The sequence below is a fragment of the Wyeomyia smithii genome, chromosome 2 (genome assembly GCF_029784165.1).
Source record: "Wyeomyia smithii strain HCP4-BCI-WySm-NY-G18 chromosome 2, ASM2978416v1, whole genome shotgun sequence".
NCBI lineage: Eukaryota > Metazoa > Arthropoda > Insecta > Diptera > Culicidae > Wyeomyia > Wyeomyia smithii.
In genome coordinates, this window is record NC_073695.1 from 70,862,512 (window position 1) to 70,889,172 (window position 26,661).

Here is a 26,661-nt window from a genome sequence, read left to right on the forward strand (position 1 = left end):
AACAATTTTTAGCAATGAGTGTCAAGACATTGCTTTAATTATTTCTTGACATAAATTTCTCACAACATTTTTTAAGATGGTAAAAAGATCAAAATACGAACAACGAAATTACAGAGGATTGACCAACAGAATTGCTGTGAATGGTATACACTTAAAGTTAGATCCAGTTTATGGTAGAGTATCCAAGTATATTAACGTTAGGCCGTAAGCAAAGAAGAGTTTTTCAGAGCCCCTCTACCAGCCTCTGGTAGAACCAATCGCCCTGTATAAAAGCTTGTTTGAGCTCGAGAATTTCGAGCTTAAATTTTAAAACTTGGGAGCTAAGTGCATACACCGTTTCCAAATATTGTTTTTTGACAATATGTGCGAATTTCATTCAAATTGTACATGGTCTAGTCTAACCGATCCTTCTTCTAGATGAAACATTTTTTCCAATGTTTATTGAAAAATTGAGAATATGATAGCGAATTCTATCCTACGAAACATCTTAAATATTGTCAAACACCTGAGGGAATTTGTATAATGTATTTTACATGCTAGTGCAACCTTTTTCAAGCGTCCCACGAGATAAACAATATATGTTATATTTAAGAACCTAAGATGCATCGAATAAAATTATGGTAATGGAGTAAAATTGGATTTAAAAAGGCATGTAAACAAGTATTATTCATTTGCCGATGTAATAACACCACATTATCCGTACGAGGTGAAGATATTTTTCACATTACACTTCTTCATTGACGTATCAAGTGACATACATCCAGATTGCGGTATTTGTCAGCCCGACAATTCGAATAAACCACATCAAATCACACTCTGCTCAATTCAACATAACCATCATACCCGCAACAAGGGGCAGACACAGTCAAGCTTCTCTGCGCGCTACTGTCAAGTGCCCGCAATCAGACGCAGTAATTTACTCTCATTTAAAAATAAATAAATCACCATTGAAAACATGCTTATGTTACTAAACATCAATCTAACCTGGTCACTCATTTCGGTACAACCGTCGTTGCGTTTTTATTTCGCAAATAGAAAAGCCGCCGCCGTTGAACCTAAATTTTTAATTTTCCCACAAAAATTCCACTCAGTTCATTGGCTCCTTCGCGGTCTGCAGATACAGCTGTTCTTGCAATGACGTCTTCGAACAAAAATCCCGAGTCCACACTCGCGTGTAATAAACAGCCACTATGTTCACACCAAAAATGCCGCCTTCGACTTTGTCGCTTCAACACAACAGGGAGATGCAGCGACTGAGTACCGACTATCCTGCCGACGAACGGAAATTCACTTCTCACACCGAGCAGCTGCTAGTTTTTCTGTTTCACTGAGACTTTTCGCCGTACTTTGGCTACAGACTTTCATGGAAAACCATCACGAACTGTTGTTTTTCTTCTTTGCTTTCCTTCGGTTCTAGCTGTTGTTTTGCACTATTTACTTGTGTGTAATTTTGACGACTCCGACAGAAGAGTTCTATTTTTAGTAGCCAATGGCGATTTGAAACGGACGAAGGTGAGTCGTTCGCGACCAGCTAAATAGGATCCCTTTGGGTTGGAAAAAAAGCCTATCAAGTACTAATAGCAAGCTCATGAAATATTCTAGTAATTTCAATAATTTCACTTCGCGTAGAAAATATAAATAAACAAAATCTAATGTTCAAACGTGAGCAGTGAATATTCAAGTCTGCTTTTGTGCGACATTATGTAACTGCAAGTAACAAAATATATTTTAAACTTATCTAGAGTTTGTTTTCCTTATTCAAATGTTACCAACTCTATTCGATTATACTTGCACATTCAAATTGAAAAATTACCAACCGATTTATGTATATCTACAATTGATCAAGGTAGTACAACTTATCTTCTGCGATAAAAAACGTTACTTCACACTTGACGTCAAAGGTCAACGAAATAAAACCGAGCAAAATTATGTCCCAATTGGTCCTTTCCGATCGAATCAGACAACTAATTAAGTTAGTTGAAGCACTACGTTCGACTCTCCTAAGTTCTTTTGTACTCGCCACTACCCCTTCTTACCACCGGGTGTGCTCCAATTTAAGCGGTAATTTACTATTTAAATTACCCGCAAGTTTTGGATTGCTGCGGTGGAACAACCGAAAAGCCCAAAACAAATATTGGTGCCCATTAGTTCCTCTATTTCGATGGCTACAGTAAACTTTAATGAGAGTGCAAACCTCGCTTCGGTTTAGATAATAGATATCTCGATTCGTAATTGATATTACTTAGGAGACCACAGAAATCACACCAACTAGGAAATCCTGGAGGAGTTCCGGAGAGTACGCTCAAACACGCTTGCTGCCGCTAAGAAACGCGCCAACCGACTGAAAAATGTTGCACTCGAGAAAAAGGAATACTGATATACGTCTCAGACTTCGGTGCTGTTGCTTCTATGTAGAGTGAATGTAACAACAGTTCGAGTCATGCCATGCCGCTGCTGCTTGGAATATATCTCCTGGCGTGAGGGTGGTACCATTAGTGTGGCGTTTCCTCCGCCAGGTTATGTATGATGTAATGTTGACTACCAAACGCCTAGAGGTGAGTTGATACATATATGGTGCCACTTTTTAGAGCTATTTTCAAGGATGTGAGGATTCTACAGTTTGTTATGCGAATAAACACACAGTTGAAAATTTATTTTGAATATTATCAAATAAGTAACAAATGACACTAATTTTTCACACTGAGTCAAAGGAAATAATATTGACTTCTTTGATCTTTGAAAGTATTTTCGATGATTTTTCTAATCATTAGAAGCATTTTGCCGATTTGGCGTTTGATTTGGGATTATTTCCAGTTTGGCTCAACTTGGAAATAATTATTCTGACTTTCACAAACGATTACATAGATGTTAAGCCTGATTGAGAAATTTTTACTGAAAGGATCAACAGAAGAAAATTTCATTGTGATTTCAATATTAATTAACATTTATTAACAAGATTATATTTTTTAACTAGGGGAGAACTGTACAAACCGCACCAGTTGGGTAAGATGTCCCATGCTATTAATTCACTCACACATGTGGCTTTTGATGACGAATTTCTTCGCTTTTCTCATAGAAACCCAGCTTTCCTACAGTTTTCATTTAAAAAAGGGTGTCAAAATGACTAGAATACTTAAAAAAATGTACAATTGGCTGTGGCTCTGTGCAACATGTAATTATTCATGATATTTATACAAGCTTTTATGATTAACTGACTTGCAGATAACACAAAAACTGTGGTTTCGTTCACTTTCACACTTTTGAAATGTTTAATACAATGAATAATTCAATCAATTTCACAAACTTTCTTCAACTTCTACCTAAAAACGAATAGCATAGCATAGCATAGCATATCTGATCGCCCGTGTGTTGCCCGCGATTGACCAGAATCAGCTGAAATTGCACAAAGAACCGTCAAAATGGTGCCTAGGAGTAGCAAACCATTTTCAGTGTACAATTCCTGGTGATCTTCCTTTTCACTGGTCAATAATGAAGCTGGCCACGCCCAATGCAGATCAATAGAGGAAGGGATATCGGGAGTGTTAGTTCAATACTTGTTGCTACTAGAGACCGAGGAATCCTCTGCATCATCCACAAGTATCAAAGGAAGAAATTAGTGTTAGTGGAAAGGAATTGATCTGGATCCATCGAGGTTGATGGTGCGATCTTTTCTGCACAAATTCGTGCACGATATGGTTACTTCTGGGTCTCTGGGCAACCGGCCACCAGGAGACGATATAAATAGAACTGCGCAATCGTTAACAGTCTGTATCACACCAAACTTCGCGTTTAATACCGTGAACTTAATTCAAATTCACCTAGAAACGAATGGATTTCGTTAAACGCAACAACCGCACGCCGACCTAAACTATGAAAACTATTGGTACCAGCTTAAATAACCGATAGAGCGCTGTATTAAGATAGTCACACTGAGCGAAGTCAAAATACCGTGCGCGAAACTGAACTACCTTCTCCGAAAGCAAACAAGAGCGTGCCGACCACTGGTATGACGAAAAAGCCAAAACACCTGCTTTATTAAAAAGAAAAAAAAGGAAAACAAGGGTCCCGGCGAAACAGAAATAGATTTGGCATCCATGCAGGGTTTGTCTTTGTCGCGATTGAATAATTACAATATTTATCGAACGAACGAAACCTACTCTGAATCGTATCGTGCTAAAAAAGAACTAACGGGCGTACAGTCTCCGAAATAATGATTTGGTACATCTCTGAAATCACAATACACCGATAATCCTTCCATGAGCAAAGCTCACCAAGGCCGAAAACACGTTTACATCGGAGCATTATGTACGACCGCTGTATTCCCTCTCACCGACGCATACGCGAGAGGACACGGTGCTTCGCCCCGATAATCTGTTGTTTTGTATTTAAGTTAAGATACCTACTGAGTATGACAACTGGCAAAGTTTCATGCACTCATAGCTCAAAAATTGAAAAAAATGCAATATGCATATCGAACAAGACAGAATTCTAAGTTGATTGATAAAATGCCGAAGCAATCGCAATCAAAATTTAGTTGCTATTCCGACCAACAAGATTTTCACATAATTAATAAAAATTGTCTATGTGTTTCAATATTTGTTCAAAAGCTAGAAAAATCATAAAACAAAGGTCAGTTTTATACCCAAACGTCCATAACCGTTCGGTCAGGCCGCGATAAGTTTCTGAATTATATTCTAATGCTACTAGTGCCGTGTTGTTAGAACCAGCGTGTACAAAGGTTTAAAGCTCTCACCTATTGGGGCAATTCTGATTGTTCAAGCAGAGCTTTAGCAAATGAAACGACTCCACAAAACCACGCTAAAATAAATCTCGACATATTGTAAGCAATGCACCCAGATTGGCATCTACCAAAAAAATAAACAATTAAAAGACCAATTATTTTCAAAACGGCTAATTGACAACGCAGGCAGGGTATTTAAAGTATCCCTGCCGACGTCAGTGCACTGCTCACACGAGACGCATGAAACGCAAAAACTAAACATAACACTTACTGCCTGTAGATTTATTTCACTATTAATTAAAATATTTTTTTTTCTGTGTATATATCGAAAAAATATCGATTAACACGTAACAACTTGCACATCCCTACAGACAGACAATGCAGGTGTTACAGCAAAATTTTCCAATTAGAATTATCTTTCTAGCGCTTTCTTATTGAAACATTTTTTGCTAACTGACGCTAGTTATATGAAGCAATAATTGAACGAATAAAAGCAGAATACTTAGATTTAGGTACATAGGTTCTTCGACCCTTTTCCTTTCGCCTTCGTTCAACATTTACTATAGCACTTGCCACTGTATGACGTAACACTTTGACATTTTTTTCTTCGTTGGATGTGGCTTACAAAACAAAACAGAAAATTGAAACACATTTTGCCGGACGATTTTCACATGATATCGTTTTTTCATGCCAACTTCACATAATACAAACTTGAACTATTGTATCAATTCAAACTTCAGACTCTCCTTCCATAAATCCAGCAGAATACACTCGAATTACGCGAAAATATTACGGAGTAATTTTTAACGCGCCTACCAATGGCCGTGCTGCCAGAAACTCTCAACTTCTACCTAAAAACGAGTAATATTAAAATTGGGGCAGAACGCACTTTGAAGAGCTTGCAGGAGATTGCTTGACAACTAAGAGCATGTGCCATTGCCTTTAATTTTACTTCTGAGACTTCAAGTGCTTCTCACTTGACATATTGGCATATTAGCCTTCTGCTTTGGAGCATATTGGCCTTTGTTGTGGTGGTCTTGGTCACGGGCTTGTTTGGTGGTAATGGAAATTTTACCAGAAATAACATTGAAATTGAGTATCATAAAATTAACTTTGTCATAAACATGACCTTACAATCACCGCACACGTTTATTGTCCCCTAAAAATGAATAGAAGCGTTGGAAATTGCGTAAATGCCTAACTGGTGCGTTTTGTACAATCCTCTATACATGAAATATTTCCCAAAAAATGAACATTTCAGGATTTATTAGCCTCAAGGATTTTCTCCAAAGGCTCAAACCGGAAAAAAAGAAAGATCTCAGCTATTCAACCATTCCTGTGAATTTTGGTGTCCCTAGCGACTGATTTTTTTTTTTCAGAGACTGAAATAAATTTTCCCGTAAGCTACGTAAAAGAGACAAACCCGGTAAGCAATTTCTCTGCGGCCTTTTGACACACTTCTGCATTTACAAGGAGCACCAAAATTCACAGGAATGATTAAAAAGCTTTAATCTGTTTAAGCTTTAATCTTGTTTGAATATTAGGGCAACTTTTTCGCTTTTGTCGACCAGTGCACACTGGGCCAGGAATAGAAACTAGCGGAACGAAATTATTAGCGCTCTCCAGGTTTGACCAATCGGTTTCTGATCTTCTACAAAGTTTCTTCGTATAGTTAGGGCTTTATCTTGAATGTTTGAATTAGTTCGGAATTAAGCTGCGAAGGTGGCGTTGCGATGCCAACTTCTTTCCCTCACACGCTAGAGCATTGCAGTTTTCGACAAAGTTGTAAATTGTTTTCAAATTTTGTGTAATATTTTCACTTAAGTACTTCAAAAACTTATGTACTTGGAAGAAAACGACGTAATTATTCAATGTTTATCGAGAAAAAATACGTAAGAAATTATTTCGAGTTAACTCATAAGATTATCACAATAAAACGTGAAATTCAGACAAATTTTATAAAAACTCGTAGATCTCTGAAACTTGAAGAGTTAGAAATTTTGTATATTCTGTAAAGTTTCATAGAATTTAGAGATCTACAACTTTCGAAAACTACAAAGCTCTAGCGTGTAAGGGAAAGAAGTTGGCATCGCAACGCCACCTTCGCGGCTCAATTCCGAACTAATTCAAACATTCAAGATGAAGCCCTAGCTATACCAAGAAACTTTGTAGAAGATCGGAAACCGATTAGTCAAACCCTGAGAGCGCTAATAATTTCGTTAAACTAGATTCCATTCCTGGCCCAGTGTGCAGTGTAGTGCAAACATCTCTAATTTTACAACGCTGTTGATGAAATTAAATAATGATAAAGATTACAAGTGAAATGTGCAGTATAACAGATATTTGAAGCGAATTTTCAAGAAAATTTATTTTATTAGGACAAAATGTTTGTAACAAATCTGATGCGAGTAAAACTTTTTTCGTATCATGATACAAATATCATTATTTCCAATATTTACAATAACCGAGAGAGGTGGAACTAAAAAAAATGTTTTTATATGCTATTTGTTGCGAACAGTTCGTAAAATCCATTATTAAGAGTTATGATAATTTTTTTAAGAGTTATGGTATATTTTTTACTCATCAAAAAATCAAAAGTTTAAATTTTTCATTTTGATATTTGTGATTACAAGTTACTATATTCTTTTTGTGATTTTGTTCCATTTTTTTAATAATAATGTAGTATCTAGTTTTTTTGAAGACGAAAAAAAACCATGTTTTTACTGCGTTTGTACCTATTTATAATAGGGTAGGGAACATATTCTAAGCAGCTTTAGGAACCGCCTGTGCATTCAGACGAAATACTCGAAATATGTTGGGTGAAACTCAAACAGTAGTATATCAATCTGTTCGCTATCTTTTTCTCTGTCAGAACTTGTTTTCAGATTGTAAAACTAAATTAGCAAACTTTAACAATCATCAATCGAAGTTACCAATCGAGGGACACTATTCCAATCACCCCGAACCTATTTTAAGCAGTTTCCATATGTTTTGCAGGCGTTTTTTTTTTCAGCACCCTGAATGGCTGCAATATAGGTCGATTTGTTTCAATTGCAATCGTTCACAGATTTCTTTATGATTAACGGTATTTCTTATATTCGTAAGACAGCTAGACAATCAAAGTTTTCGTTTCCATCATTGAAATTGTCGATATTGATCAAAATGCAGGAGTTTGAGGCCTGATTTCTTCGACTGATTAAATAAGGGCGCTGCTGCTTAAGCCGTTCCCTACCCTAATTAAAGAGCAAGTTTAAATAGAGATAAAAAGCCGATTGCAGGTTATGAATAAACACGCTTAATGCATTCTCTTGACTTTTGCTCACATCTCTTCCTCCAGTTAAACGCCTTAGGAAACTAGACTTTCTCTCACACAGAGTTAATTTTTACACACAATAATCGCTGCGAGGTGCGCTGCGAGTTTTAGAAGAAGCCATTTTCATTAGCTTCTCAATACTAAGTGAGAAGTTGGCCAAAGAACAAAGCATTAAGGTTTACATAGAAGTCACTAGAGCGTCCATCCAGGGACGACCCGGGATGTAATTTCTTAATTCCCATGAATTTTAATTCAAATCCCATGAAATTTTAGACCCTTTCGAAATTGTGTACACTTTTGTTGAGCAATATTGCAAGACTATATATAAACCCTACCCTGAAAAGTATGAATCATCACTTTTGCTCTTTTCTGTCCATGAATACGGCTCTTTAGAGTGCAACATTTGTATGGGAAAACTTTGACGTTTGACTCAATCGGATTTTTGGAAGTGGAACCTCAGTGGTCAGAGTTTCGCTTTTTTGACCGTTAAAAAGGAAAAGAAGTAGTCAATGAAATTGTCGACTCCGATCATGTTTTCAATGTCAAATGTCTTAGAAATACATAAAACGTCAAGATCTGGTATTCTTTGAAAAATATTTATTTTAGATCCAATAAAAGTTTTGAATTAGAAGAGTCTCCCAGTCTTAAGTCCCAGATATTTTTTCAAAATAGTTATCAGTTTGTTTTCGTAAACAGATCGATCAATCTTTTTTCTTGTTTGAGCGCTTTTTTTAATTCGAATCATTACATCATATTTTTAATATTTTCTCCTATGACAAAATAAATCCAAATGATTCAATCGCCGCTTTTTAACTTTTTTTTTTCATTTTTCCATATATCCCGGAATCTTGGAATTTCCAGAAATTGATTCTTTATTTCCTGAGTCCCGGGGAAGTTTAAAACCGTCGGAAAATGGACGCTCTAGAAGACCCATCCTAGCAGATTTCGAATTTGAAATTATATGAAGATTCAGAACTCTCCAAGAAATGCGTATTTTAACGTTCCATTTTACACTGTTTTTATCCGCTAGGGAGTAACGCAATTGTGTGAATTTTACTGGAATTTTAGAATTTTACTGGAACTATGCTCTGTCGAATTAAAAGCGGTTATTCGCCAGAGAAACTATACCTCATTGCTCTCGCAACAGCAAATAGTATGATGCACATTGAATTTGAACTCACAGTTGTAGATAGAGAAGAAAATTGTTTTCTTTTTATGATCAAGATGAGCAAAGCGAAGCCTGTGGATAGGCCAAAAAATACGATCAAATTTACAGTCTTACAGTACTTCTAATCTCAAAAATATATTTTTTTTTTCATTTAATACACTATCGTCATGTTCTATCATAAAATTGTTGGATTATCCATATTCTAACGACCAAACAACCAAACAACAATGAAAATCCTTGACTTCATGATATAGCATTTATTTATTTATTTAATTATTCACATCATCTGACAGTTGTCTCAATGAATTGATAGACATTTGACAGCAAAAATAAAATACAAACCAGAAACAGGACCACCTGGTTTACTATAGAAACCACAACTAGAAAAAAATTAAAAATGTTGATGTGAAGCCCACGAACATTTTTAAAAAAAAATGATAAAATTTATGACGGGACAGAAACTTCTCCACAAAACATTGTTTATAAATTTAAAAAAAGGTAAAAGAATAGTTAACAAAGTGTTCCATTGTTGAATAAAATAGAATAGTTTGAGCTCTAAGGCGAACCTGAGTGAACTAAGCAGGACACAAATGAAAGATTGTTCCTATGAATTGTGGTGCTTTTAACCAGCTAGGAAGTGCGTGCTGCCGTCAGAGACTAACATGGTTTTTTTCCCATAAGCAAACGTAGAAGCGAAGAACCCGCTGGAACAATAGACCATTTTACAAACTGACAGGTGTCACGGATCCTGCTGATATTGATGTTGCTTTTGCGTGCGTTGTTTCAGTGGTTCCGAGCGCTCTGTCAAAATTTCATTCATGAATTGAGTTCAGAAACGTCTCGTAAAATGGCCTATTACCCTGCCGTCTTTTGGCGCGCTTCTTTCTTTGCTAGGGGCACCAAAAGTCACAAGAATGATTAAAACAGCTATATCCTTTTTTCAGTTTCAGCTTAAGGGCAAGTTTTATTTGCTTGTAATCTTTGACTTAATGCATTTGGTAGTACAAAAAATTGGAAATGGTGATCGACGTACAATTTGATATTACAAAATATAGAACGGAACAGTAACTGAGCACTAGCATAAGTGGCACTTTTTTGCAAATAAAGATTTATACTGTATTGTATGATTCAATAGAATGGCCACAGCTTATAACGCTTCCGCAATATCCGAAATAACCAGCATATGTGCAATCGAAGCTCAAATTGTATTACAGTATTGTGTTTTACATTTTAAATAAAATGTGTTCCATTGTTGAATAAAATGACTTCTATTGTAATAATTACTTCCATCGTAAAACAGATATAAATATATAAAATGAATATTTTGTGAACAAACAAAATATAAAATTTCCCAAGCAAATATCACAGAAGGCAGGACTCATTCTAAGATTATTAGGACTACCCCAGGGCCTCACTCCGGTCGCAAGAGCTTCTTCACCGCAGTGCCAATATTAAAATATCTTTCTTTCTTTCTTTACTCTGTATACCGCCGCGTTTACTGTCGTCACACTCGTGTATCGCGTTCAATAGCACGTACGGCAGAGGCGCGTTGTAAGACCGAAGAGAGAAAGAGAGTGCGTTCGCTGAAGTGTCGCGCAGGTCGTAGCTTCTACTGATGGGAGGCAGTTGTGTTGTGGTGGGTCGAAATAGTCCACTTTTGTTTTAGTTTTACTCGTTCTATGGGCCGAATATCCTACACTGTATTTGTATGATATATGACCGGCGGCAGTGATTGGCCAGTTGTACCCGAAGATGAAGCAAACGGTAAAGCTTACTTGCGTACGACAGAGAATTTTAACCAAAAATATTGTATTCCATGATTTTTTGTCGCAACACAAACTGAAAGGCTATAATCAAAATGCTGCACTATAAAACAACCATCAAAATCAAACGTCATTGAAAGTCAGCTGCTTCCAATCGTAAAAAAGTACACTAATCTCAAGTTGAATATTATTATCAGAACAAAGTATACTGGTATTAGGAGTACTCTGCACTCTGCTCTGTGTATCGCGAAAAGCGTAAATTTATTTGTGATACAGTTATCATTGCTAATAAAATTTGCCTTAGCCACCCTCACTCAGCTAATGAGCAAACACAAGTCGAACAATCGTTTGTTTGCTTGGTCGTAAAAATAATACATGAAAGATCAATTACGTTTATACCGCTGTAAAGCTCAAACGTTCTACAGGCAAGACTACGCGCTGTGGGAGATCTCGTTGCTGATATGTTTTTTTTTGTATCGGTGCCATAACTAATTGGTGGTAATTTCGGAATTATTGGTGCACTGGTAACAAAATTCAGGATCCAACCTCGGGAGGGTAAATTTTATGCTGTACAATTCAGGCCACACGATGTGACGTGTGTTTTGTGACGTGCGTCATCTGTAGAACGATAACACTAATTTAATGTGCTGTTACTGATGTTTTAATGCTATGAAGCAAAGGTTTATTCATTTCAGCATGAATCCGGATTACAACAATTAATCCGTTCCATCCTGAAATTAGTTCAACGTACAGAAAATAAAAGGCATAAAAAAATCGTTTAAATTCGGACACGCCGTAAGTCGACATGAATCTCATCAATTCAGCAGCATCCCGAATCAACATGCCACTTATGTTTAATTTCCGCTTAGTGATTGCCCTCTGCTTCTCGAATGGGAGGATTGAAGTCTTTTTCAATGAAATTCTCTCCGTTATCATCGTGCTTTCAGAGTACCTGCTTCTAGGCTATAGCCTTTGCTCACAGAAGAATGCGTTCTTGCAGGTACTTTTTCTTGTACTTTAATCTATTGTCTGGTTTGAAGCAAGAACCTGGGTTATCTGTCCACAGTTGTAAATTGCTTAAAAGATAAGTAACTTCCTAGTCAATTTACCAGTGTAAAGGAACTCGGTATTGAGAATATCTGCTCGAGCAATGGCTTTATACAGGGTGGCCACTCAAAATCGATTTCCGATTTCCCGGTTTTCCCGATGAAATTTATTAAAATTTCCCGGTGTTTTATTTTATTAAAATATGAAAAAACATCAATTTTCACATGTTTATTTATGCCCTCGCAAAAATAGTGATATAAAACAATGAAAAATATTTCTCCTTCTTCGCTTCCAATTGTTTGCGACTTTAGCAAATACCTTCGTAGAGACCTTTTGCACAATTTTCGCCATTTTAATCTCCAAGTCGTTGACAATCTTCTCCTTCTCGTGCTTTCTTGATTTCATCTGCTTTTACTCTCTGTCAACCTCTCTTGAGCTTGTTATGCTTCTGTATTAGAGTGTCAATAAATTTAACCATCGAACTTTGTTTGGCGTTAGGGCTTAGAAGTTTTTCTCGAAATAAGTCCTCATGCAAAATTTGATCTCAGACTTAGTGTGACCAATGAAAAAATAAACGCACATGAAATTGTTAGAATTTTTTCTGTGGCAAATGTCTTAGAAATGGACGAAACGTTGAGGTCTGTTATCTCGAACTTTTTTTCTTTTTCTTGAGAAACTTCGACCCTGCAACTTACAAAATTTTCGAGCTGGGCCCAATGCATGTATGAGAGATTTTCTAAGACCCGTAGAATAAATTTAACCGACAAAACTTTTTCTGGAAACCCGCATGATAAACCACAGAATTTCTGGAATTCGCGGAAAAAACGCGGGAAAAATCACAGCGGAAACGGTAAAAAACAATTTGTATTTATTTCTTAACAAAATCATGACAGTTTTTCAGGAATACGATAAACATGGCTTTTTAAAAAAAAACGGTGTACAACACATTCTAACAAGATCGTCTTGAAAATTCTAAAATATATGTCCGTGGTTGTTCTGCCGGAAACATTGAAAAATAATTTTTGCTCGAACTTACATGTTTAAATTTTTTTCTATTCGCCTGATCAAACTTTATTTTATACAATGCAGATACGAAGCGGTGGCCGACTTTGGCTTGAACCAGCAACCAGCCTTTCCATAATTGGCAGAATCATGCCAATTAGGTCATCATGCAATAAAAAATACAGATTTTCACGTTGACATTTCCTCAGAAATTGTTGAACAAATGAAACGACAGACATGCAGGATCTTGATTTTCCCGGCGTGAAACCCAATTTCCCGGTTTTCCCGTCTTTTGCCCGGTGATTTGAAATTCTCGGCTTTTTCCCGTTTTTCCCGGAAGAGTGGCCACCCTGTTTATAGATTTTAGACTTGGAATGAATGTTACCAGGTATCCAGATTTATCTAAATTATATTTTTAAACCAGAGGCGTCGCGTGGCTGATTTCGTTACATGTGCACAAACACTTTCTTAAGTCCTTTTTCCTTAAATTGAAGAAGAAAATCAAACAAAAGTGTTTCAAGCTTTCAATTGAAGGGCCTCGCTAGCATGCTTACTAGTTTTTTATATTTTTTTATATTTCGATAATCGCATATGTTCGTGTATATTAGGGAACAAAGTACCTGTGCAATGCACATGTTGCACAGGTGGAGCCGACGCCACTGTTTTAACATTTATCTAGAATTTGTTGTCAAATATTCCAGGTTTTACATAAATAATCCAATTTTTTTCAGATCACACTTGATTTGCTTTGTCTCGCATAGAAGTTTGTTTGTTTGTCACTTAGAAGGTTGCAATTCGATCCAAAGAATGACTGTCACAAAAAATGACGCCATTTATTCCAGATTTGTAATTTGTTTTTTTTTTTGTTTGTAAGATAACGCTGCCTGGAAGATGCGCAGGTTTCGTATCTAAGCATCCTTTGTCAGGCCTGATTGGTTACTTCCTGATACGGCATTTGAAATATTGGAAATATTAATCCTGGAAGAGAAACCATTTCAAAGTAAACTACTTGAAAAAGATTCCAGGTACAGCCACTAGGAGCTTTACTGTATAATAAGCAGTGATTCCGGATTTTATCTGCTTCGAATCTTATATCCAAACTCTGGCCAGATTCAATATTTTTTAATCATACGTGATTAAAAATAAATTTTGAAATCTATGATATCGTAAATAAATTTGTTAATATTTTCCGAGTGCCAAGAAATGACAAGAGTGACTGCTTATCAGTTTAAGGATCAACCTCATTAGGACGTGGATGATATCAGTGAGGATCGGCGGGCAAGAAACTGATTTGGTTGCTCAAGGACAAAAAGGATACTATCCCAAGCAGGTTCCATAATAAATTTTAAATTACTTTCAGCCCCATCCAAAAATATAAAAAAAAACTTTTTCCTGGAGAATCCTACACATTTCTAATGGGTACGCCGAAAATATGAATTGATTCTACAAACTCCAATTGAACGCTTTGATCCCACCATCAAAGGAGATTTTGACAGGGTCGTGGCGTGTTGAAAACACTAACAAGCAGTGCAATCGTAACAGCTTGAGGACAGTATTCTGTACACAAACACAAAAACATATACAAACATATACAAAAACATATAATTCTCGTTTGAACTAAACGCATTATCGAAATATATTGGCAAGTTAGAGCCTTTATTAAAAAAAATATTATAAGAATTCAATCATATTTTTTTTCTTTTGAGGAAAGCAAAGTAAGTTTACGCAAAAAGTAACTTGGCGAAATTGAATTACACAAAATTTAGAAGCCATCATAAACAAATTGCTTTTTTCATAAAAAAGAGGATAGCAGAAACTTTGAAAATTTATGACAAAGATTAATTGGAGCTGTGCTAGGAGAATCGCTAGAAGGAGATAAATAACAATGTACTAAAAGTAACATCGGCGTACCTTTTGGCAGCCCTCCCCCTTTCCATCTTACCATTCTTGCTGAAGTGGACTATAATGAACCTTGATTCAATTATTTTCTTCGCCTGCTCAGCCGAATACATAATTCTCACGAACATGGTGAGGTAAAAACGCTATTGAAAATGTACATATTCATGGGCTCTCGTGAACTCAACCCAGATTCAATTGTGTACGGATAACAAAAAAAAATAATAATAACGCTGATTTATCTCTCCGAATCTTTCTACTCCGTACAAGTCTAGATAAGACGTAAAAATAGCCTGATACTACCTTCAACAGTTGACTCTGCATTAAGACGCGATGCACATTTGCCTAGAGGCCATTGTTTATTCTACTTCCAAATTTGGACAAGCGAACTTACCTGAAAAGAAACAAAGAATAAAATATCGTAATTAGTGACACATGTCGAATACAAAATAATCTTCAATTAATCGCCCCACGGTTCCAATAATATTCATTGCCTAATAATATTCATGTAGCTACTAACTAATGAACCGGTTGTTATAATCAACTTACCAATGGAAGCGTCAACATGACTGATTCGAAACTGGCGTTCACTGCGATATAAATCAATAACTCACTTCCGTCTTTAACTTTTTTTCTGATTCGGTTTCTCCCAATCGGATACGTAATCCACTTTCTTTCCCCTTCACCTTCGGATTTATCTTTTCAGTGAAATATATTTTTACGTCACCCCTGCCTCATTTCCTTTTTGCGCGGCTTTGATGAAAAAGGATGTAAGGTAACTGAAAGTCAACCACCAACTTTAGTATTGTTAGTCAGTATCCGAGATTGACGCAGTTCCGTTTAAGAGTCTATCGACAGTAATAATCAACAGGCAAACGACAACCGTTGGTTAATTTTCAACACGCACGCAACGCGATTCCATCCAACAAGGACCGGTGGTAGTCAACAAGCAATAACCATTTTCCAGCGGAATTGTATCGCCCTAGCGAAAACGTGACTGTGAATAGCATTACCTACAGGAAGGCAAGGCTTGTGACCTTTGCCGCTGCCACGAATACTTAATCTTGCAGAGAAACTCATGAAAACCGGAGCGGCTCCTTATCGGCTGTCGGCTGTAAGTAATGACATTGAAAAGCGGAAGTGGGTGTTTGCGAACGAGCGAAGCTCCTATCACCTGATAATAACAGTATTACTGTAGTAATGAAGGTGTGGCAAATTAAATAAATTAATTGGTATGAATTTGACAACCCAGTCAGAGAAACATCTGGGTGAAAACTAGTTTAATGACCGTGCGCTTCCATAGGATCATTTCAAATCGACTCGGATGAATGTTATTGGGCATCTTGTTGAACAGGTAATTAAAAATCAACAAATCATGCTGAAAATACAGCTTGATTCATTCAATTAGCAACTTCAAAAGAACCGTTTTATCAAAAGCCGAAGTCAACCATAACGGAATTAAACGCATTGAAACGCTCGCTTATGTTGTACGATTGAATTCATTCATGCTAAAAACATTGCAATTAGAATTCAACATTATTTAAAAGTTTAGTTGATGAAGAAAAATCGTTTAAATACAAGTTCACCTGCCTGCGAGCGAGACGAAAAAAGTTACACAGAGAAAAGGGAAATGTATATCCAGTGGCAACCAGCGGTAAAACAACTTTCAACAAAGCTATATGGAAAACGTGTGTACCCGAAATGATAAATTCATGTGCATACAAGAGTAAGTTTTCCGCAATTCATTTCACCTGACTGTTGATGTGTCAACTAATTAGTAAATGTTTGACTTTACTGAAGTTTCGAAACTGTGTATACAGTGTATTAAACGCAAGCTGCTTTGTGACGAAGTATGATTGCAGATTCCACAAGCTTGCAAAGTATAATTAAAATATAAATTAGGCCGCACTCCACACTTCCATAAAGATCAACTGAAGCGAAACATTTGCCTACCTCAAAAGACAAATGAAAAATCCCAAAAATAAAGAAATAAAAATATGACATAACAATTACAATACACAGAATAACATTTTATGCGGAAATGAGGTTTTCGATACAATTTTGTGCGACATAATACAACTAAAATAACTTTTTTGTTTTTCTAGAAGAGGTCTGAAAATGTTTTTTTGATACAAATTGAAATTTCTCAGATGCAACTTTTGATGGCAAAACATTAAATATATCTTTTACAGGTGAAAAGACATTAACGTTTTAATTTTGGAAATATGCTCTTTTGAAACGTTATTATCTCTAAAAGTGGCATATAACACATATATGTCTTCTGGTTTCATTTGAAAGAACAACTCGCGCACTTTATTATATAAAAAAGAAGAAAGGTTATCTCTTAAAGATGAATAAAAATAGTTTGAGTATACTAATTTATTGTCAATAGTAGATAAGGTTAAGTATTCTTTTACAAAGTTACTTGAAATCAAGTTATCTTCAACTTTGCCGAGAATAGTAAAACATTTTTCTCACAAACAAAAAATAAAATGACCTTTTTTATAAAAAAAGTTCAGCGAAATCGAAAATGATATGTTGAAAATAATATTTATTGAAGAAATGATATGATCGGAGTGCGACCAACCCGAGCCAAGCGCCATTTGGATGTGCAAAGTGATACTCTATGTTCCACTAAAGAATAAAATCATTTGAACAGTTCATAGGCGTGCTATAATAAAAAATCTATGTAGCATTCTGTGAAAAGAACGAAATTGCTTTCGACCAGAGTGAACCGTGAACTATAGACATGGCATCCAAAGAAAGTGATTGTTGTGTATTCTACACTAACACAGCCAGTACTCGAAAGGATCCTGGAAAATGATATCCACCTTTTTTTGAAAAAATTATTTCCATACATTTTACATCCAAAGAAAGTGATTGTTTGTGATTTGAAAGCAAACTCTGCGATTTATTTTAACCAGTAACTTATTTTTCCGCTTCGGACAGTTCGTGAATACGATTGTCATCAGAATCTGATAAATAAACAGCAAGGTGGTTTTCGTAGAGCCGAATATTTTTCTTATTTGGCACATCACTTTTTTTCATGATCTTGTTGAGCGGGACCGAACCAAGTGCATTTTATTTTCATTTGACATTTTTGAAATAAAATTAAATTTTTTCTTGTAGCAAACGTCAGGACTGGGTTAAAAAGCAAAGCAAAGCATTGGTGCTACATTCCGATTCGGAACTTTACCTCCTGTTTGTTATACACAGACTTCGCAGCCAAGTGTTTAGTGTATAGGACAATTGTGGGGCTAGCGCTACGATCCTGCTGACACTAACAGTCTCTCCCGAGCCGAGACACGAACCTTCGACGACTGGCTTGTTGGGCATCGTACCTCGAGACCATCTGAGAGATATGACTGGGTTATAAACCAAGGAAATCAGTCAATACCCGCTTCAAAATACCAGTGCATTTCACATTGATACTATTTTAACAATTAGCATTTGGTGCGCTTTGGCACCAGAAAATAGGGCAACAGAAAATAAAGCTTTGCTTGTCTCTCAGCTGTATAATTTTTCATATAGCTTGTAGTGCGAGATGGAGCAGCGTTGATATTTATGTGTTACGTTGGTGGTTGGTATAGTTTGTTCAATAGTCAAATTGATATGTCGTAGTAAATACGTTCGACCATACCGAACTAAAGACCTTTTTTTTTAAATTTTTATCTAGATTTTTTTCAACCAGAGTGAATTGAGTGCATAGGTGTCAAGAATAAAAGCTAAATATTTTATCAATTATTCATTCGTGTATTTATAACTACAACACATTTGAATCAATGATAAGTTCAAACACGGTTAATTTATGGGTAGTCAAACTTTAAATGCCGATAACTCAAAATAATGTGTTTGGCGCTTGGCTCGGTCTGGTCGCACGCCGACCATATATTCGACAATTTGTAAAAATAATCATGGAATGCGCGGCAAAGACACATAATTGAAGGCAAGAAACCGAAGCGTTCCAGTTGATTACAGACTCGTTGTCGGATGCGTAGCGCTTGTACCAGCAAATAGCTGATTTAAAGTTTTTCTAAATTTACTTGATTCTAGGAACTATTCCTTAATCATAAAGGATAGTATGCATTTCGTACAATGCGTCAAAATATCTGTTTGTTTGAAATTTCTAATTTTCCTTCACAGAAACTAATTCACGAAAAAACTGTTTTTGTGGCAACTTCATTGGATGAAATTGATTTAATTTATTCGAAGCTATTGTCACTAAAATTTAATAACAATTAAAAATTCATAATTGTGACAAGGACCTCAACTCTTTTGTAAAAATGCAACAAAACCTAATAAAACCTGGGGTCAATGGCTTTTTTAAAAACCTGGAAAAGTGTGACTAACAGTCATATACGAAAATAAATATATGGCTAACATCGCTTATGGCTATTGTACGCATGGCAGCGGTTCATGTGGCATACGTATTTATGGCGTTCGGGGAGTCATAAAATAAATGACACGGAATTTTGCAAACTGAGAAAAATCATTTGTGAGCAAAACGCCAGAGAAAATCATTGCGAGCATTAGCATGACACAGAAGCAGTAGAGAGCAAATATTGACAGTACAACATTGTATAGAAGTCTCCTTTGACGTCACAAAATCGAATCGTATTTCATGGACATCACCATGTAGATAGAAATAAAGAACTAGATCTGAGACCAACCGAGCGCAGTGCTACATTGTATTGGAAACCAAACTCAATTCCGATAAACGTGTCACATTTCTGATCACAGATTGTTTAAAAATTCATATTCGTTATAAACTGATACACTTTTTTTGTTATTTTATACTTCGTTGCAAACTGAGAAGAACAGTCCCGCATAATAAATGGTGACCCTGTCGCCTATTTTACTTTCTTAGTGACGAGGGTAAACGTATCTCTGTACGAAAACATAACCCTTTCGAAACTTTCCTAATGTTTTACCAACCTGAAGCCTTGAAAATGTTAAACATATTTTCAATTCCATTCAACATCAGCAGTTGGAGTTGGAGAAACATGATTCGCAGAACCTCATTCTCAGCTCTTAAACACAGGAAGGACATTTTTCGATTGCCATATTTTAAAACCAACCAATAACTATAACTCAAATGAACATTTAAATTAGATTGAATCCTCCAAAAGAAAAACTAAGTAAACTATCGAATTATTCATGAATTATCTAATATATTAGAGAGTGAAACATTTTAGTTATTCAATACTTGTTTCGAAACGAAAGACTTTTTTCACTAAGCCACACAAACCAGAAATGGTTTCAAAGCAAAAAAAAACTAACAAAAATATCGATGATTGCATACGAAAGGTATGCATTAATTTATTTGCACGAGCTGGGGCTATTTGATTCATCTTTCATTTTACTCTCCCTCCAATAATATTGAATTTTCTCTTTTTGTATTTTCGACTATAGGCCTACATTTCTACCTACATTTCATGAATACAAACACAATATTATTAATCAAAGTTTTTTAACAGGCAGTTTGTATGGATTAAAACGAAAAAATATTTATTATTTTTCAATTAGTATGGTATTTATTTCAATGTTTGTTCGATTGACTTTATATGGAAAATCCCGCTGATTAGTGGAATCACGTTACTGTTACTCACGCTAATGCAAAAAAAAATGTTATTATCATCTCTTACGTTGCAGGTCACGCCAATTTCCAGTGCTGCGTAATTTTCAAACACCCGTGGCTGGAATATAACATGCATATTTATAATCCCTTTCGACATCGATTCAGGTGTGGTGCGGTGCGTGTATCAATATATGCTACATTATACGCTAAAAAGGTTTAGTTGCCTCGCAACGTATATGGCATTTAACCTCTATCTATCATTGCAACATGGATCGAAGCTGGCGTCATGTTCGCTCTCAAACCCAAGAATATGAAAATTCTCATAATAAAAACACGAACCGCAAAAGTTATTCATTCTAAATTCTCCGAATTTCCCTCTACAAAGAAAACTTTCTAACGCTATTCGTACAAGCTTCCCAATTTGACTGTTTACTCAAACAAACGCTGAACAAACAACAGGTTTCAATGCGTGACACATAGGAATGCGGTAGCATCGGTTGTCATTATCGATGACAAACTGTTTATTTTTCTGATTTTTTTTACCCGAAATATATCAACAAGAATTTCCAGCAAATTAATCAAATTACCACGCGTGGGAACCATTCTGGTGGTGGTTTGCTCTACCGGGGCCTGGGGCACATAAAATACACATTAGACAAGCGGTTCGCTGTCGTCCGCACGGATCGCGTGCCCAAGCAGCTTTTCACCTTTCGTGAGTATATTTCATGCACAGCAGCCAGTGCGGCGGCGTCCAGCGGAAGGCTGACGACATTAACAGCTAACTGCTTACTGCCTCCGTTAGATGAAAAGGAAGCCATAGCGGGAAAGTGAATTATGCATACTCGATTATGGCGTTATTGTTGAGGGATATTTTTAACTTATTTGCCATCATTAGCCCTGGTCACGCTACTTTCACTTGTCACTTTCTGGTACGTGCCGTGAGAATTGCTCGATAAGAAGGGCTGCCTGATATGGCAAGCAATTACAGAAACTACGGTATATTTCACCGGTTGGGAGTTCTCGGAACTGAGTGTTTGATGCGTAGATTGGAATGTATTTTATGTTTGCATTAACGGTAAAACGGCTACACTAAGTTACGCAGCAGATTAAAGTAAGAAAATGATATGTTATCAAATTTACCCTAAGAATATAATTTTTCGCCGGAGTCGTGGCGCACCAGGCTTCTCCATCGACTTAAAATATGGAGACGCATTATATTTTTCATTGGCCAAGTCTGCTGCGGTGGTACTATCAGAATCAACGCAAAATTTATCGAAAAGGAAGAAATAAGAAAACGTTTAAATCCAAGACTACGGTGTTTGAATAAGCATCAAAATTTTTTAATAGACATTGTTTATCCTGCTACAAGCTAAAAACATTTCTGGAACACGCTGGTAGGTAACTTTCTTGTTATTAAAGCCTTCTATAATATACATTGTTTATTTTGCTCCGAGCCAATAACTTTTGTGGAAAACGCAGGTAACTTTCTTGTCATTCAAACAGCACAACCATTCGATGTCGTTTGTTGCATAGAAAAAATAACCAACAATTTTGTGGGATGTTGAGTAAAACTTGGTCTTTCTTGAATGTTAGTAACAATGCTCTACAAGGAGGAGGCTTTTTCGTAATAAATAAGCCAATAATATGTTTACTTAAGCTGTCAAACGTATACCTATAGTGTAGAACGTAAGGTAAACGAAATATTTTCAGAAAAAAAAACTAAAAAAAAATTCGTGAACAAATTTAAAAGCATATTTTTACCTGACGACATTTTACGCTAAAAAAGCGTTCTTTGATTATGATCACGATTTGCGGAGCTCAATGTTTTGTATGCTTCTGAACATAGTTTCAATTTTTTGCATGTTTTCCTGTCCACTTTTATATACGCCTTCTGAAAAATACCTCTTGTTGAAAAAATTTAAAAACTTGAAAAGTAGCTAAAATTCATTCCAAAAAAGAGTTTATACAAAAATGGAATTTTCCGGTTTAACCTTTTGAGCTGGAAATGCTCTTTTCCGTCATGTTTGTCGAAAATGAGAACAATTCACCATTTCCAGCACTTGGTAAATAAAAAGCAAAGCCTTGGTGCTACATTCCGATTCGGAATTTGACCTTCTGTTTGTTATACACAGACTTCGCAGCCAACTGTTTAGTGTACATGACAATTGTGGGACTAGCGCTACGATCCTATTGACACCAACAGTCTCTCCCGAGCCGAGACTCGAACCTACAACGACTGACTTGTTAGGCCAGCATCGTACCTCGAGATCATCTGGGAGATACACTTGTAAATATATCGCTTGAATTTGTTGTAGAATAACAAATGACTGCAGATGCAGAAAACCGCACACGAAATGATGAATAAATAGAAAAGATATTAAAATATCATGACATATTCGTATTATAATTTGATTAGAATGCATTTTTTATTTGAATCTATCACTGCTCTATAGTTCGTCTGTGCTCTAGAGCAGTGATAGATTCAAATAGATTCAGTACTGTGCAAGCAATTTGTAAACTTTTTAGGACTAACGAAGTTTTATAAAAATAGTAGAATGGAAGAACACAATCAAATGTTAGAAACATTGCTGATGCATTTAAAAATACGACACCTCTTACAAGAATTATCAAAAACGTGATCCACGGCAATGATCTTCTCAAATATTGTTGAAATTTTCAAGTCCATGTTCTTGAGACTAGAATGATCCACCAAAATGAATGAAAAGTGGATTCTTTTTGTTTTTCATATTTCAATGACGATCTAGACCTTATCTTTAATTTCGAAGACATTGTAATCAAAATTAACAATGGATTCACTCAAAAGGTGAGACACAAGAATAAGCTATGATAATAGCCCAAACGCAATACTCCCTAAATATTTTTCCTGTGGAGGAAATATATCAACTCCACTGTCGAGAATTTGATAACAACACCATTTATCAATATCGGCTCAAAGTTCAAAAGAATAAATGTAAGCGGATGGATTGTACTACGGATAAAAGCGTTTGTTCGAATATAAAACCATACTTCTTAACACGATAACTCGAGGCGAGGCACCGGAATGATATCAAACATCCGCAAAGGGAACCCCTTCCTGTATGCAGCCAGATTGGCGCCAACATGATGCCCAATAATAAGTATAGAGTCGAAACTACACGCCATATGTAGACATCGCTATGAGGCAGAACGGAAAAGCTCATTGGCTTTGTGCTTCTGAAGGCAAGAGGAAATGTTTTTTTCGATTCCCTTGTTCGGCTCTTCCTTTTTTTATTCGTGAAGCTTGACCGTAACCTAGTTTGATCTTTCTTTCTGATTTGTTCATTCTGTAGTGGTAAACATTGCATTTACTCTAGGCTAGACAAGGTACTCATACCTATTATTCAGTCTACAGTACTGCAACCGCCCATGAACTATATACAATACTAGATGATAACCATGAACAATGCTACACCTAGTTTTATAGTTTTTTACTACATTCGTTGAATAATAAATAATTCAATAATATTGGAAAACAAATTTCGCAAAATTGGAGACCCCCGGCAACAAAAACAATCCTAAGTGTTCACATTCAGACAAAAAAAAATCAATTCGTTTTGTGTTTGTCATCATCCATGTCAATAGTAGAATATCCAGGAAAATAAAGCACACAACCCATCTAATACACACTTGTTCCGTTCTCATATTACCCGTCAATGTACAAAAGCAAGTGACACCGAAGGGCCTATCAACAATATTATTGATTCTGTTTTGCCATATGATGCCGTACAAGTACCGTATTGTTTACAGCGTGGTACGAGGACTCTACTCCGGAATAAGAGGATATTATTACAATACAACAGTACAAATTTCCGCCCGATGATGGAAGGGAAATGGCGTTTTTTGCTCAAGCCGAACAGAAGAAGAACCATGAATCCGGCAAAATTACGGATGTCCCACTCGATATTGATAAGCATCCCGAGGCAAGGTCGTTTGGGAAGCCGCAATAACATTTTGCTTTCACCAGAGCATATTACATCAGAGCTTACTTGTCGGGATAAAAAATGTTACAATTTATTTGATGTTGCAATTACTGCTTCCACGTGCTTACTACGGAGTCACACTATAACGCCGCACAATTTAGTTCATCAATTAAACTTCACTGGTGAAGCCGCCTCAAACAATCAACCAATTTTCGCAAACTCAATTTGAAAACTGAACGCGGGGAGAGCAATCCTTGCCTTGTTAACGAGCGTCGATTTCCACTGTGCTCTCAAAAAAACCCAACTCGTAGTGTTTAGCTTTTTCCTCTTTTCTGCGGGACTCGGCACTCCGGTAGAATCGATCCACTTGCATGCACGGATGCTTTCGATCCGAGCGTGAAGAAGATTCGCACACATAATCGTGCTATGCTGTCAGGCAAGCGAAAACGCATGCCTCACATTGCTCTCATCCGCACTTCCGCGCGCGTTATCCTCCATGGTTTCTACCACGCGAAGCAATGACGACCGCCACCCATCATCGTTCTTTCACAAGCCGTGACGTCAATCGGTCAAAGTGGCAAGCGTTTCCTAACAAGCACAGAATTCAACCTACATTGGTATGCGGTTCCGAAACTGGTCGAACATAGCGAGAGATGTAACGTTAGGTAAGATGAGTTTTAAAAAGATTGTACTATGACATGTTATAAGATGGAGAAAATTTTATTCAAACATTTGTGTCATCAAACTAACCATGAAATTGGGTTTAAAAATAACTAGACCTTAAAAAATATTAATTAATAATAAAACTGAACCAATTCCGGGTAGTGAATAACATATTTTCGTCCACTGAATTTTTATTTTATATCCGTACTCAACTTACCAAACACACACATACTCCTAAAACCATCATCAACCGAGAAAATTCGCACTTTACAATGAATATAACATCCGGCAGCGATTTACATTCTCCTGAGCGAGCTTTCTATGTCGACCCAAGGAAATAGAGCAAGCACGTGCAACTGTACATACATAAGCGCTGTTCACGCGACGGATATGGAAATTGATTTAAAACAACCTTTCAACGAAGATTATTTCTCACCTCTGTTATTCGCTGGAAATTCGCAATGACAAACCGCAGTGAATGAATAATTTAAAAGCGAATTGTCCCCCCATGCGTCTTGAGTTGACATTATCGCCAAGGGTATATAAAAGCGGGAGAGACAGAGGACGAGCTTAACATTGTAAAGTACTGAAAGCTCTTCCGAAGCTTCTCTTTCCAACCGAAAAGCACATGTCTCCAGTCAGGGTCAAGTTCATGAGAGAAACTGCTCAGTGTATAGAGAATCTTATTGAGTGCCTGGAAAAAGACGGAAATAGCGGCTGAGAATAGAGAGCGGTTGTCTCACAGTGGCAACCAAAATAATTTTTACGGGATAAATGTTGAATAAAATGTTGAACATATTTTTTTTTTACTTCTGGAAACAATAACCTCAATCAAGAGAAAATTCAATACAGCTTATTTTGTTGCACAGCAAACAGTAAAGTCCATCACTTTGTCTTAACCCTCTGCGCGATTTAAAATGACTCTTGAGTATCCCTGAAACACGCACGTAGCCACGATGGCCTTGGTCAATCGCGTCAGTTTATCCAGGAATCCGTTATCGTGCATGACCTGCTATAGCTATTTTCAATCGACTGTATCATAGGTCACCGAAAAGTCAATGGAGATGTGATGTGTGGACACGTTGTATACGTGACATTTCTGTAATCTGTGTAATCTGTGGAATGAAAAATATCAGGTCCGTAGTGGCGCGAGCTCCCATAAAACCAACTCTGAACAGGCCCATGAATTGGCGACCTTAATAAGCAAAATGCCGCGGTAGTTGCGGCACCACAGCTTGTCGCCTTTTTTTAGATGAGATTGACGACTCCCTCAGTCCACTCGTCTAGCAGTTTTTCCTACTCCCAAATCCTGGAATTTACCCAGCGCAGCGCGCTATCCGGTGCCTCTCTACCATGCTCAAAGAGCTCGTTCGGCAGTCCTTTTTTGACGGTGACTTGGTTGTTCTTCAGCTTCCCGATCACGTAACGAACTTGCTGGCTACTACTTGATCATCTGCTGCTGGTGTTCCTAGGTCAGTTCCTGTTCCGCTTCTGCGTGCTGTATCGCCATTTAGGTGTCCATCGAAGCACT

At 36.7% G+C, this 26,661-nt stretch overlaps 1 protein-coding gene across 14 annotated transcripts in view; it reads right to left on the reverse strand.

Annotated features, from left to right (window-relative positions):
* LOC129719448 (cAMP-dependent protein kinase type I regulatory subunit) overlaps positions 1 to 26,661 on the reverse strand; it is an 80,712-nt gene that overhangs the window by 28,744 nt on the left and 25,307 nt on the right. Inside the window, exons 1-2 of one of the 14 annotated variants that reach the window (XM_055670759.1) lie at positions 24,534 to 24,701; positions 15,480 to 15,616 (exon numbers count right to left, since the gene is read on the reverse strand). The exons of 3 other annotated variants lie outside the window; for them this stretch is intronic. In XM_055670759.1, coding sequence (XP_055526734.1) covers positions 15,480 to 15,497 — 18 coding nt within the window. In that variant the 5' untranslated portion in view covers positions 15,498 to 15,616; positions 24,534 to 24,701. Of the gene's footprint in view, positions 1 to 984; positions 1,545 to 2,194; positions 2,358 to 15,479; positions 15,728 to 24,533; positions 24,702 to 26,661 lie in introns of those variants that run through there. 10 more of the 14 variants (XM_055670756.1, XM_055670753.1, XM_055670754.1 and 7 more) reach the window with 10 other exon arrangements.